Source organism: Gigantopelta aegis, chromosome 3 (assembly GCF_016097555.1).
Source record: "Gigantopelta aegis isolate Gae_Host chromosome 3, Gae_host_genome, whole genome shotgun sequence".
Lineage (NCBI taxonomy): Eukaryota > Metazoa > Mollusca > Gastropoda > Neomphalida > Peltospiridae > Gigantopelta > Gigantopelta aegis.
This window is the reverse complement of record NC_054701.1, coordinates 86,238,221-86,252,998: the sequence shown is the minus strand read 5'-3', so window position 1 is coordinate 86,252,998 and position 14,778 is coordinate 86,238,221. Positions and strand designations below refer to the sequence as shown.

Genomic DNA, 14,778 nt, shown 5'->3' with positions numbered 1-14,778 from the left:
TTTTTGCTTGATGCAAATAAAAACAGTTATGGATATTGATGTATAATGAGAAGATTCAAGTATACCGGTAAATAGACTTTCATTGAATTCGAAATCACGGGTTCTCGAGGGTTTTGTTAAACGCATGGTTTATCTGGGTGCAATTCAATAGAGTTGAAAATGGGCAGAATTTTGAAAATAGCAATTAGTAAAAAAGTTAATAGAATTATTTTTTTTAAAGTTACAAGCCAAAAATAAAAAGAATCGACTGCTCGGCCGAATATTTATATAATTTGGAGCATTTTAGAAGGACAGTCCAAAAATAAATAAGAGAAAGAAGAGAGGATCGGATTATTTAATAATATTTAAAAAAAAAAAAAGAAGTAATTTCGACGTAAACTTTTGAACGAAGGTCTAAAAGTTTAAAGTCCGATCTATATGTCCACGTGAGTGGCTTCGTTAAGGCCATTAGGGTGCACAGCTTATAGGGGCGAGATGGGTTGCATCCCTCCAAGAAAATCCCTAGATTGACAGTCATTAGATGTTGAAGGTGTAGTGCTGCGCTGAAATACAGATCTTGAGAAGCCGGATCGGTCTGAACGAGAGAGAGTATCAAATTAGGGTATAGTTCAGTCGTCATGGGCTGGTATAGTGGTGCGGACGGGCCCGACTCCGGAGGATACGAGATGGTAACAATATAAAACAAAGTAAAGTCTAGAAAAGAATAGTAGTGGCCGACCTCGCTTCCTATTTCTTCTTACAGTGGGGCGGTCAATCGTCCAGTGCTGCTAGGACAGGTTCGGACATGTAGAGACTTAATGCGAACAACCGTGGCGTTCTGCAGAATGGCCGTCATACGAGTCACGGAGAAACAAGTCGACACAGTCAGTCGGAGAAATGATGTGGAGGCAGGGAATCTCGCTAAAAAAGAATCCAACCTGGTATTCCAGCGTTCAATCAGTTCCAGTAGCCGCATACATCCCAGTAAAAAACTCCATTTCGTTGACGAAAACAAAAACATGGAGGATTCCCAAGTCGAGCACACGAAAGCACGTGCACAAGCGAAACAAAGACGTCTTACCGCGTCGAGCTTCAGACTGGAGCGTTTTTACATAGATTACAAATAATATTATGAGTACAATGATGGATATACATGGTGAAAGGTTTTCAGGTCAGCTAATTTTGACAGAATATCTCAATCATTATGTATAGGAATGCCAGGATTTGCTGCATCATAGTAGGGAGAGGGAGTAGTTGATCATCTGACTCCCCCCCCCCCCCCCCCCCCCCCCAGTACGCTTATGATCCGGACGATCTACTGATCTAGGTGTGAGATACATCGCACCACAGGTACCCCCAAGCAACAACACCGGGGGGTAATGTTATGGTTATATATAACAATAGCATCGCCCTAGGTGCTGTCCTGGACAGAGAAGCCGGCCGAGGACAGACGTGCGTTCTGAATGTGCACGTTAAACACTCTGACCTGAACTAACCCTAGGTGTTCTTGTTTGAGAATACCTATGCATCGCACCCCGAGTAGGAATGTCAGTTAAGAGCGCCCTGCCTCTCCAAATGTGTGTAACCGCTTCAACGCTAGAACGCTCAGTGATAAATTCTAAAGACTACAGTGAATAAAAACATTAGCGACTGAACGGCTCGAGTCGGACATGCTTCTATAAACAGAAGATAAATATACTCTGTCAAAAAAGAAACGCATAGGCGAAATATTCTTGGAATGATCTCTTTAATACAAAGTAGCATAATTTCGTTATTTATGATCGTATCACAGTAACACTTGATATGAGAATGTGACAATGTTCTTGCTATGGACTGACGGCAGTGGAGGCGTTTTCGTCACCAAACAACGTCGCGCGAGGCCGCTGAAATCAGTACCTTATGTGGCCACCAGCAACAGCAATCACTGCGCGACATCTTCTTGGGATAGACTGGATGAGTCTCTGAATCCGGGCACGTGTACTCCTAGCCCATTCTTCCTGCAGTGCACGTGACAGTTGCGGAAGCGTCTGAGGCTCCGGGTCACGCTGGCGTACACGTCTGTCCAGTTGGTCCCATAGATGTTCAGTGGGGTTGAGATCTGGCTATCTTGATGGCCATGGCAGCACATTAATGTTCTCATTCTGTAGGAAAACTATTGTTACACATGCCGTATGCGGCCTGGTATTGTCCTGCTGAAAGAGTTCTCTCTGTCGATCCAAAATGGGAAGCATGTGACGGCGACGAATTTCATCCCGGTAGAGTACAGCTGTCAGGTTGCCTTGTACGAACACAAGTTCACTTCTGTCGGTTTATGAGATGGCTCCCCACATCATGACACTCCCTCCGCCGAATCTGTCAACTTGGGCGACGCAGTTGTTGGCAAAACGTTCATTGCGGCGTCTGTAAACACGTTGTCGTCCATCACGTCGCTGTAGAAGGAAACGTGACTCGTCGCTGAACCATACTCGCCGCCAGTTTCCCAAGTTCCACCCCTGTACATTCATGCATCAGCAAACATGTAAATGTCGATGTTGACGTCGCAGGACGGGGCCAACATACGGTCTCCTAGCCCGTAAACCAGCTTCTCGAAGTCGGTTCCGAATGGTTTGCGCAGACATCCTTCTCAAACCAGGTATGCGTCCAGCAGTGTTCGTTTCTGTGGCAGTTTGGTGACGCAAGTGCAGAACACGGATGTAGCGACCTTGTGCTGCAGTTGTTATGCGAGGTCTTCCACTTCTGGGCCAGTCTTCAGCTGACTGAAACTGCTGGTACCTGTCCCAGAGATGTGAAATGGTGCTCAGATGGACCTTCACGTGGCGTACGACTGCTGACTGCGATTCACCTAACTGGAGGCGGTCTATTGCAATGTTTCGATTCAGCAGGCTTAGTCTTGGCATCTTGTAACTCGTCTACGTCGAAATGGAAATGAGGCATCATTGCGAACATTGCAGCTTTAAATACCCATCACTACCCCAATCTTTTCTCCGAGTTTCACGTTCATTCGCCAAAATCTTACCATTTCACGCTGATTTCCTGCAATTGTCGCACAACGTGCGTTCAATTTGTGTTAGGGTGCATTTGGGCATGCTGTCCCATTCCAGGAACATTAACAAACATGGTAATTCAGCAACATTGTACAAAACCCTCCGATATTTTGTAAAATCAAACACTTTTCTTCTTTCCCTATCACCTATGCGTTTCTTTTTTGACAGAGTATATATAAGTAACTCACCTGGTCTCGTTGTGAACAATAAAACGAAGTAGATGAAATGAAGCGAGGTCTTCAAGCACGATGACCACGCCATTACTGCGTGAAATCAAATGAACATGCACCCTCCTCAGTTGATGGGTATATCTGTGTATCTGTTCTGTAATCTAACACGATCCAGGAAGAAAGGACGATGTAAAACAACAACACGTAACATGAATCATTAAAATGTTGAGACGACGCAGTTTCTGTTCAGCGAACCGAAACATTGTTTACTTAAATGGGACTGTCGATCGTGTCATTTGCGCTTTCAAGTAAAAGCAGTACTTAACACAGTTATTTTCAGTGAATCACAATTTTATTATGCGATTCGCTATTCGTAAGAAACGAAAGTCATAACAATAAAATGCTAGTCCGAGAGCGTGATGTTTTAATGCGTAGATAGATGTGACCGCCTGCGGTCACTGCATTCGTTACCGGTCTTCTTTGTGATATTGTACGGCCTTTTATGCAAGGGAAATAACAATAAGTACATGGCCGTACCTAACGTAAACTAACTGGTGGTGTCATTAAAAAAGTGTGTGTGTGTATATATATATACTACTCGATATCAGGGTCAGTAATGATATTATATGTTCTTTTTCAACTATACAGAGGGCGTGTTGTAGCCCAGTGGTAGCGCGTTCCGCTTAGGTCTGTAGCCTCGGGGTTTTTCCATTGCTCAAAGACTTGTACATTAAAGGTCGTGGTATGTACTGTCCTGTCTATGGAAAAGTGCATATAAAATACCTTACTGTTTTCTCGGTAGAAGTGGCCTATATAGCGGCAACATTTTCCTCTCTATTTTTCTCGAAAGTGTCTTTATCAAATATTCCTTTTTTCCCCCTTCTGTAGTGTGAAGAAATCATGACATTTCTCAACTAAAAGGGCATTTAAGACAAAATTTCGGAGATGCTTATTTGCCCTCCTTTGCACATTATCGGTTGGCCTACGACCCTGAAATAAAAGGTAGATTCGTTATTCTACAGCTGTCAAAACAATCTCCGAACTTTAAAAAAACATGTGTTCAGAAAATTGTAATATAAGAAATTGATTTCTTATAATTAAAGTGAAACGTGTATTATATTTGCACCCCCACCCCCTTTTGTTTACACATGTACGTATGTTAACAATTTCAAGACATACGACTGACTGCTCCTAGGTGATGACCTGGTCACCAATGCTATATATCCATTGGAGAAATAAAAACCCAGCACGATCGAAATCGATTACACTGTGACGTATAGTTAACCTGACAATCATTTGTCTGTGACAGCAAGGGCTGTAATTAACTTATAGTTGAAAAAGATGTAAAAATTTGCTTGAAACCTGGTTCTTGAGGTTATGTAAGAAATCGAATAATACATTTGTATCCATCAGATACCATTTATTTCACAACTCGTTGTTTGAAAATGTATCAAACTCGCTTTCGCTCGTTAGATACATTTTAAAACAACTCGTATGATAAATGGTATCTAACGGCCACTCATGTATTATTTTCTATTTAGTCCTTATTTAGTCCTGGAAAAAGGAAACGAGGAAGACCGAAAGAAACATGGAGGAGGACAGTAGAGAAGGAAATTCGAGAGGGCAGTCTGAGCTGGGGGCTGCTGGAGAAGTTGGCAAAAGACAGGACAACAGTGGCGATCTCTGGTTACAGCCTTATGTGCTTCTTAGCACGAAGGGGATTAAAGTAAGTAAGTCATTACAAAATGTTAATTAATAGTCGGAAACGTCTTCTCCTTTTTTTCTTTTTTTCTTTTTTTTTTTCTTTTTTTTTTTTACAGTGGCATCAACCTAAGGGCAGTCGCTTTAATTAGGCACAAACAAATTGCAAATGTGATTTTTGATAAAGAGAAAGCTAATCCTTCTTTTTGTGTCTGTCCTTTTCACACAAACTATAAAGTCCAAATCAAGAATATTTAATAAGACATAGAGTTGCACCTATTACTGATGATAACAAAGTAGGTCTGTTTGTTTTAAAAAGTGATTTATTATTTCATTTAAAAAAAGTATTATTCAAATTTTTTTATATAAACGGAACAAGATTAGCAATGAATTCATCTTATTTATATTTTTAAATGCACTAAATAAGTTTATGTTAAACAAAACATTTAATTATTTAGAGAAATAAACAGTTGTTTCCATTTGAGGGAGTCTGAGGTCAAACAGAGGTATTTGCCTATGTAGTTTCCTTTCAATGTCAAAATATAGACAGTGAAAATGATAAAGAAATTCATCACATTGATTGGAGGGGCAGGACGTAGCCCAGTGGTAAAGCGCTCGTTTGGTGCGCGATCGGTTTGGGATCGATCCCCGTCGGCGGGCCCATTGGGCTATTTCTCATTCCATCCAGTGCACCATGACTGGTATATAAAAGGCCGTGGTATGTGCTATCCTGTCTGTGGGCATATAAAAGATCCCTTGCTGCTAATCGAAAAAGAGTAGCCCATAAAGTGGCGACAGCGGGTTTTCTCTCTTAATATCTGTGTGATCCTTAACCATATGTCCGACGCCATATAACCGTAAATAAAATGTATTGAGTGTGTCGTTAAATAAAATAGCTCCTTCCTTTCACATAGATTGGCGTTACGTAGAGGCACATCTGTCTTTTCGTTCTACATTTTTGCATCTCCAGTTTCGACAGGTAGAAAATTATTACTTCATCGGAAGCGACTAAAAATAAATGCTACCGTTTTTCTATACATCTTACAATTTAGCATCCTTTCCAAATTATGCTTTATTATTTGATATTGTATATTTTCTAATATATTTATTCCTGTTTTATGGTTTAAAAAGCCTCAAATGACATGTTCATTCGATGATGCAGACATGTGGCCTCGTGGTCTACACCTTTGTACTTGTTTACAGTGTACAAGGTCATACAGTACTCAACGCTCCAACACTTTTCAAACAGCATTGTTCGAAGCTGCCGACTCTTGAAAAATAATCTACCGTTAGAAAAATAGTGTGGCGTCACAGGTACGTGACTACGAGAAACGTGTGACGCTAGGAATCCAGTACATTATAGGTTGAACACAAAGCAAATAAGAATGAGTTTTAAAATGTTTGTTTTGTTTAACGACACCACTAGAGCACGTTGATTTATTAATCATCAGCTTTTGGATGTCAAACATATGGTCCTTTTGACACAGTCATATAGAGGAAACCCGCTATATTTTCCCGTTAGTAGCAAGGGCTATTTTATATGCACCATCCTACAGACAGGATAGCACATACCAGTCGTGGTGCACTGGTTGGAGAAATAGCCAATACGAATGAAATTATACCCGCCGTCCACCACACCACGCTGGGTTCCTAGCGTTATTGTGCAGAACTGTTTGCCTATGACCAAGTTTATAGAAATGCGACATTTTACACAAATACTACCAGGGGTATCTCTAGACTTGATCGCATATAATTTAGTTGTTTACCAGGGGCAAGTTCAGCCAGGCGTTTGTCGCTGACGCTTGCTAGACTAGTTTTTACGCTACATATTAAACTTAATGACCACTTTGGGAACCAGTAAAACTAGTTTGCAAACGTTAGCTCGCTGTCTCTGAACACGGGACTGCTCTACAGAACAGAACAGAACTTTATTTCTCCCAGGCATATGGGGAATATGAAATAACAATATTTGACAGTGACAAGATGGGTTTTACAGGAGATAAATATATATGTATACAGTACAATGCATATATGTAATAAATTCACAATGTAATATGCAATGGTATTAACACAGCTATGTATGGTGTGGGACAATCATCATGCTGCACATGCACAAAAATATACGCAAACACTCATACATATATACGTATACACATACACATACATACATATACATAAACCCACATACATATACATACATATACGCATACAAACACACATGCATGTACATATACACACACACACACACACACACACACACACATACATATTTGTCAACAAATAGATAATGGCAATAATGGATAGTGTATATATTTTCATTTGTAGGCAACTGTAGTTTTAGGGTTTATGGAATTTGTCAATAATTTCTTTTATTAATTTGCATAGTTTCTTAGGGGCACTTATTTTATTATTAGTCATCAAAAGCTTATATTTCAGCATACTGGGTTTAATATAATAGTATGGCTTTAACAATGAGTGACGTAAATTTACGAAAGATGTGCAGGTGAATAAATAGTGAAATTCATCTCCTATGTCATTTGTATTACATAAGGTGGATGTTCTGTATTCCACTGGGGTGTTGTTCCAGCGCCCTGTTTCAATAGGCATATAATGGTTGGAGGTTCTAAATTTTAGTAAAGTAGTCCAGGACTTTTTGTGGTAATAGGATAAGATATTTCTCTAAACTAAGATTTTCTTTAAATATAGCGTACGTTTTACCTCTTGATGATGTAGATATATCACTATTCCATTTTTGTAGATATTGATCTACGCGAGGAGATCGATTCCCGTCGGCCATTGGGCTATTTCTCGTTCCAGCCAGTGCTCCACAACTGGTGTAACAAAGGCCGTGGTATGTACTATCCTGTCTGTTGGATGTTGCATATAAAACGACCCCTTGCTGCTAATCGAAAAAGAATAGCCCATGAAGTGGCGACAGTGGGTTTCCTCTCAATATCTGTGTGCTCCTTAACCTTATGTCCGACGTCATATAACCGTAAATAAAATGTGTTGAGTGCATCGTTAGATAAAACATTCCCTTCCTTCCTATGCGAGGATCAAGAGCCTAGTTATGTTAAAAACGGTCAATTTTGCAAATTCGGACAAGGAAATCGTCGCCAATTACTATATATAACATACATATTTTCCAGTGTGATCTTTAGTATGATAATGTAGCGGATTTCCTCTCTATGACTGTGTCAAAAGGACTATATGTTTGACATCCAATAGCCGATGATTAATAAATCAATGTGCTCTAGTGATGTCGTTAAACAAAACAAACAACAAACTCCAATAGACTAATACAGATTCATGAAATCAACCACTAATTTGCCAAATTCCCATTCGAATGCATTGTGCAGAGATACGGGTTTGTCGTTCAGATTGCCTAGACTATTCGTTTTTGTGCAGTTGGCGTGTTCGTGGTTTCCACAATTGCTGAAGTTGAAGACACTATGAGCATAGGTCGGATCATTTGGCACGCGCAAAACGTTTTGTAAGTAGAATTTGGAAATATATCCTTTTGTGTTATCGGGACGAGTGGCAATTAGAAAACTTCAACTGATCGTGGACATTTGATGATCTTCTGATAATATTTGAAAAGTTTAAAGTTCTAGATGGTGGGTGAATTTGTAGGAGATTATACACTCAGAAATAAATTTTATGACAATATTTGAAAATAAATTAAGTAAAAAACCCAACAACTTTGGACAGAGATGCCATATTGTTTTTTTGTTTTTTTTTTAATTTAATGGGACACGCCCTAGTTTTTAAACACTATAGCATATATTTTACTATTAGAGCCGTTTTTTTTATATAATTTAAATCATACTTTACTTAGATTTTATTGTTTATGCTATTCATTTCTGTACATTCTAAGTGCTTTTGGTCATCCTGGTGTTTTTAATATCACAAAATGCATTTCTCATAGTTTTAAAAACGCACGTGCGTCTGAGAAATAACAGTTATTGAGTCGAGTTTTAGTCTATTTTTAGAGGTTATTTCACCATTTCAAAGTCACAGACTCATGTTTCACTAATGTTGTAACTTCATCCAAAAGTTTGAAATAGAAAGATTTATTTTATATAAAAATTGCAAATACGAAATGTTTAATAAACAATGGGCTCCATGGGCTAATTTATTTAATGATAACGATTAAATAAAATATATGATGTTAGCTTAAGTTTGTTCTTGTCTATGGCTTGTTTGGAGATAGCGGAAAACAAATAAAAATAAAAATACACCTTACGCTTAACCTTATCTCGTCCTCTACCTCTTTCTTATCCTACCGGCCTCGGTGGCGTCGTGGCAGGCCATCGGTCTACAGGCTGGTAGGTACTGGGTTCGGATCCCAGTCGAGGCATGGGATTTTTAATCCAGATACCGACTCCAAACCCTGAGTGAGTGCTCCGCAAGGCTCAATGGGTAGGTGTAAACCACTTGCACCGACCAGTGATCCATAACTGGTTCAACAAAGGCCATGGTTTGTGCTATCCTGCCTGTGGGAAGCGCAAATAAAAGATCCCTTGCTGCCAATCGGAGGAGTAGCCCATGTAGTGGCGACAGCGGGTTTCCTCTCAAAATCTGTGTGGTCCTTAACCATATGTCTGACGCCATATAACCGTAAATAAAATGTGTTGAGTGCGTCGTTAAATAAAACACTTCTTTCTTCTCTTTATAATATTCCAGATTAAACCAATTACATGTATGTATATTTACTACTCTTTTGCCCACTTACATTGATGCCTTTTTGCATATATGTATGTGTATGTATGTGTGAATCTATGTATGTACATATGTGTGTGTATCGGAGGACATCCGGGTACGTGTGTACGTGTTTGTTTGTGTATGGATATATGTGTTGTATATTTATTATATGTACAGCAGTGATTTGGGGCTCCCATCTCTGACACTGCTATGTTTGTGATCTGGGACAAAAAAAAAAAAAAAAAAAAACAACTGTATCCAAATGTGTTACAGGTTTGTAGATTAACCAAACGTAGTGTTAATTTTCACGGGTTGAAACTAGGGTCTGTCCCTTTAATGTTTCAGGAATTATCAGACGATTTGCCGGGTACCCTATTTATTTATGAAAATCCTACGTATTTACTATTAACCAGATTCTCCTTGAATGTTAAAAATGTATGTACATTTGAAGTGTTCGTGCTTGTATCATAATAAACTATTTAGTGCATGCCTGTGCTCGTGTTTTCTTTTAAACCTTTAGTGCGTGTTGTTTAAAGTTTACGACTTCTAACCTGGTTTAAGTATTTTATGATACTTATCTATACACTTTAAATATGTAGTTAAGTATCATACATTAACTTAAGTACGTTTATGAATACTGAGCCTGGGGCCTAATTCACAAAGCTCTCTTAGGCTCTGCTAGTCAACAAAGCTTCCTCTTTGCAAGGTTTTTAGCATTTATGATCGACTGCGAGATCGCAACGTTGCGAGGGTTTAGTGAATTAGGCCCCTGGCCTCCAAGGCTCCAGGCCTATTCTTTCTACGTTTCTGCATATCTGAGCAATAATTATCACAGCTGATATGTAATGTCGAAAGTGACATTGCACGACGCAACGACCCCCTCGAAACACCAGTTTCAAGAACTGTTCTCTTCTATTAGTATTTTAAAAGTGCCATTTCATTACATGGCTTGTTTCCCTCGAATAATTTTTGTGTGGTCCAAATTACCCTTATAGCTTTGCTCCAGAGAAAAATTCCCAAGTTCGACGCATGGTTGCTAACTTTGTTTGATTCCAAAAATCATTATGTATGGATTTAATCTGAATTTGTGGCCAAAAGGTTTTTTGAAAATAGGTTCAATTTGTTTAATGAATAATCTAGTTTTATTGCAGTGGTAGAAGGCATGTAAGACTGAGTCCACTCCATCGCACACTTTATTTCATTTCAACTTATTTTCGTGCTTATATCCAATGGTTCAAGCACGTTGTCCTGGACACACACCTCAGCTATCTGGGCGGTCTGTCCAGGACAGTTGGTTGGAGGGAGGGTGTACTGGCCTTACACCTACCCACTAAGCCCTTAAGAACTCTCTCTGGGTTGGAGCCGGTACCGGGCTGCGAACCCTGTACCTACCAGCCTGTAGTCCAATGGCGTAACCACTGCGCCACCGAGGCCGGTCCATCGCACACAAGGCACACTGGAGTGCACTAATTTTTCCAAACATGTAGGTTTTGTCCCTAATTCTAGCCCCATTATAATTGTAACTGTTCGTAATCTTTAATCTTATTTTGTACATTGATTAATCGTCCATATGTCCCAAGTTCGTCTAGTTGTGGTAGAAAAAATTCATCTTGTTTTAAGTCCTTTCAGCCCTACGTTTTTGTTTACAATAGTCAGTGGTCAGTGTTTTGATTTTTGTTTTACCAAAGTCCCACCAAAACAATAAATCATTATAATCCCCCTTTTCCGATTGCCATATACGCCAAGTCTTTAATTAAATTTAAGTAATTTTTGTCTTTCAAAACACTATTGTTAAAAACCGTCCCGGTCCTTTGTTATTCTCGGCAAAGGCTATTTCTCGTTCCAGCCAGTGCACTGGTACATCAAAGGCCGTGGTATGTGCTATCCTGTCTATGGGACAGTGCATATTATAAAATATCCCTTGCTGCTAATCGAAGAGTAGTCCATGAAGTGGCGACAGCGGGTTTCCTCCCTCAATATCTGTGGTGCTTAAACCATATAACCGTAAATAAAATGTGTTGAGTGCGTCGTTAAACAAAACATTTCCTTTCCTTCTCGGCAAAGGTGAGACACACAAGCTTCTTTTAGGCCAGAAATAAACTGCCCCCGATATTAAAATACGATCAATGCGTTTCGTGTGCTTTACTGTGGTATGTGTAGGAGGCCTTGTCTGGGTATAAATGTCGGTAAGCGTCCTGTAATGCATGTTCGTCTATTATTGTGTTGAGTTCTTTTACAGTGCCCCTAAACTCTTGTGGGTTTTTTTTATCCTGTCCAGTCGAGCGTAGCGTTGTCCACATAAGTCGCCGCACAAAATGTGGTTGGACACGGTTCGTTGGTCATGAGTCGTAAAAAGAAGTAATCTACACAGCTTGCAATAAACTCAGCCCTACTAAACTAAATAAATTCAAAAATACTAAGATTAGACTTAAACAACAGGCGACAAAGGCTATGTATTTCGTTCTGGCAAAAGCAAAAGATCGTCATTTATCAAAATGTTTGACTCGATGGTTCTGCCAATATTATTATATGGATGTGAAATATGGGGATTCGAAAACAACGACATCTATAACTCTGTTCAAATCAATTTTATTAGACATATTCTCCCTGTGAAAAAAGCTACCCCAATCTGCATGTTATATGGTGAACTTGGTAGAATGCCATCGAGTTGACTATCCACAAAAGACTAATTTGTTATTGAGCACGAGTTATCTCGGGGACCCAATCTAAACTATCTCTATTATTATACAAATCAATGATGAGAGACCATATTAGCAATGGAACTAACTATAACTGGATTACTGCTGTTAAAAATATTTTAGATTATCTAGGAATGAGTAATATATGGCTATCACAAACCTTTCTATCGGTAAAATGGCTATCACAACAAATTAGCATACGACAAACCGACCAGTATTTACAAACATGGAAAAATAATATTTCAGAATCATCGAGAGGTAAAACCTACGAATATTTCAAAGACCAATTAAATTTTGAAAATTATCTTAATATTATTCCTGAAAAATTATGGACTGTTATAATAAAATTTAGGACTTCTAACCATTATTTACCTGTTGAGACTGGACGTTGGAATACAGTTCTATTAGAAGATAGACTTTGTACTATTTGTGATGAAAACGACATAGGAGACGAATTTCATTATTTATTTGTATGTAGTTTTTTCAATAATACCCGGAAAGAATGTTTACGTCCATATTAGTATATACGACCAAATATATATAAATTTAGAGAACTTATGAGCAGTAAAAGAATAAGCACACTAAAAAAAAATCAAATTCATGAATATAATTTTTGAAGTATTTAAACACCCATAACAACAATACCCAACAACCAAAATTACCATACATTAGCCAGTTAATGAAACTAAAGGTCAACATACAACTATACTTGATATATTTTAAATCGTATTACATTATTTTATGTCTTATTGTTATTTTATGAAAATTTAATTATTATTATTTATTTATATCTATATATTGTAATACTAATAATTATAAAGTACACAGTTGTAACTGAATTTTTTTGAATAATTATATTTTACAATATACCTCCACTCTGTTACATCGCAGAATGCATCTATATGGTTAATACACACATCTCTATAATGTAATATGTATTTATATTATCAATACACATATCTTTACAATGTAATGTAATGTCATGTATTTGTATTTGTATTCATATATGTACCAAGCAATGTATTCCTATTATTTGTATCCTCCTGTTAACCATCTTGTCAAAATCAGAATATGTATGTTCCTCTTACGCCGTTGCATAACGGCCCGAGTGTAATAAAGTTCTGTTCTGCTCTGCATAGGTTCACTGGACAATACAGATTAAGTATGTTAATTACCTGGCTCCTTAGCTGGCAAAGTAAACTTAGAATTCTCTTTTCTGTATTAATCACTTTAATTTCTAACCCTTCTCTGAATAAAATAGCTACCCGTCCCCCATTTTCGACCTATATTACATGCATTTAGAAAGCCTTTCCCCTTTAAAAAAATCTTGAGTGTTATCGTTATCATTTAAGCGAGTTTCTTGTAGACAAATAATATATAATTTTTCTTTACTTAAGGTCGACAACCTCTGCACTGACAGACATGATGACATCCATTCCCGAAGTACTTAAAGGCATCGGCCATTATGTGATGTGGAAGTAGATATATTGTATTTCCTACACTTGTTTGAATAAAAAAAGAAATTATCCAGATAAGATTTTGTTATATATTGAGATAATGTCAGTGGGGTTATGTCAGAGTGGGGTTTTTTTTCATCACCAAAGACACAACAATTACAACAAAAATACCACAAAGCTGGAAGGTGTAATTAAACAAATGATGTCAAGAGATGAACGAGGAAGAGGTAAAACCTATGTTTAAAAGAATGCAGGTCTTGTAGTCCCGACGTGTCCACTCCCAACATCAGGATCTAGTCAACAGGTGTCTTGTTATACCACTTTAAATATTGTTTCACCAGTTTCCTACACATCGACTGGCGAGAAGACCATGAGCCGAATTTACAAAGCCTGCACGTGCGCAACTACATACAATGGGCTCAATGGGTAGGTGTAAGACCACTACACCCTCTTCTCTCTCACTAACCACTAACAAACTAACAACTAACCCAATGTCCTGGACAGACAGCCCAGATAACCGAGGTGTGCACAGGACAGCGTGCTTGAACCCTGATTGGACATAAGCACGAAAACAAGTTGAAATAAAAATAATAAATAACTACATACATTTACAATGCACAAATACCTGCGTCAAAGAAAAACAGGCTTCTGAAATTCATCCCTAAATGTTATTTATGAAATCAAATGGCCGTAATATGTTATTCATTTAACTACATGCGATTGGCCACTCCTAGGTGTTGATTCTGCAACCGTAGCCATACTATCCAGTGAAATAAGCATGATTGCTCTGTGAAGTTAACCTGGATCTGATTACTCCATGACGTAAAAGTTAACTCTGAATGCTCTATGACAGACATCATCTTCACCCAGGTCTGGATTAACAATAACACAATTGCGAAACAACGAGATCCTCTGAACCACTGAGTGACTCCCAACACTGATCACTGACCAGGGTTCAACCAGGGTAGGATTACGGATTTAGCTCACTAGACCTACGACTTACAAAAGTGAACCCACAGTATGT

At 38.5% G+C, this 14,778-nt stretch overlaps 2 protein-coding genes across 3 annotated transcripts in view; one reads left to right on the top strand and one right to left on the bottom strand.

Moving 5' to 3' along the window:
* Positions 1-3,510, bottom strand: part of LOC121368910 (lactadherin-like) — an 8,977-nt gene extending 5,467 nt beyond the window's left edge. Inside the window, exon 1 of the mRNA XM_041493669.1 lies at positions 3,212-3,510. Coding sequence (XP_041349603.1) covers positions 3,212-3,284 — 73 coding nt within the window. The 5' untranslated portion in view covers positions 3,285-3,510. The remainder of the gene's footprint in view (positions 1-3,211) is intronic.
* A 1,216-nt stretch (positions 3,511-4,726) lies between these two features.
* On the top strand, positions 4,727-14,296 carry LOC121369235. 2 transcript variants are annotated; one of them, XM_041494188.1, is made up of 3 exons: positions 4,727-4,923; positions 8,303-8,387; positions 13,695-14,296. In XM_041494188.1, exons 1-3 carry the CDS (start codon positions 4,782-4,784, stop codon positions 13,777-13,779), a joined length of 312 nt encoding a protein of 103 aa, XP_041350122.1. In that variant the 5' UTR covers positions 4,727-4,781; the 3' UTR covers positions 13,780-14,296. The 2 variants fall into 2 exon arrangements, 1 of the variants encoding a protein (XP_041350122.1); XR_005957579.1 differs by lacking the exon at positions 8,303-8,387.
* Positions 14,297-14,778: the final 482 nt, after the last annotated feature.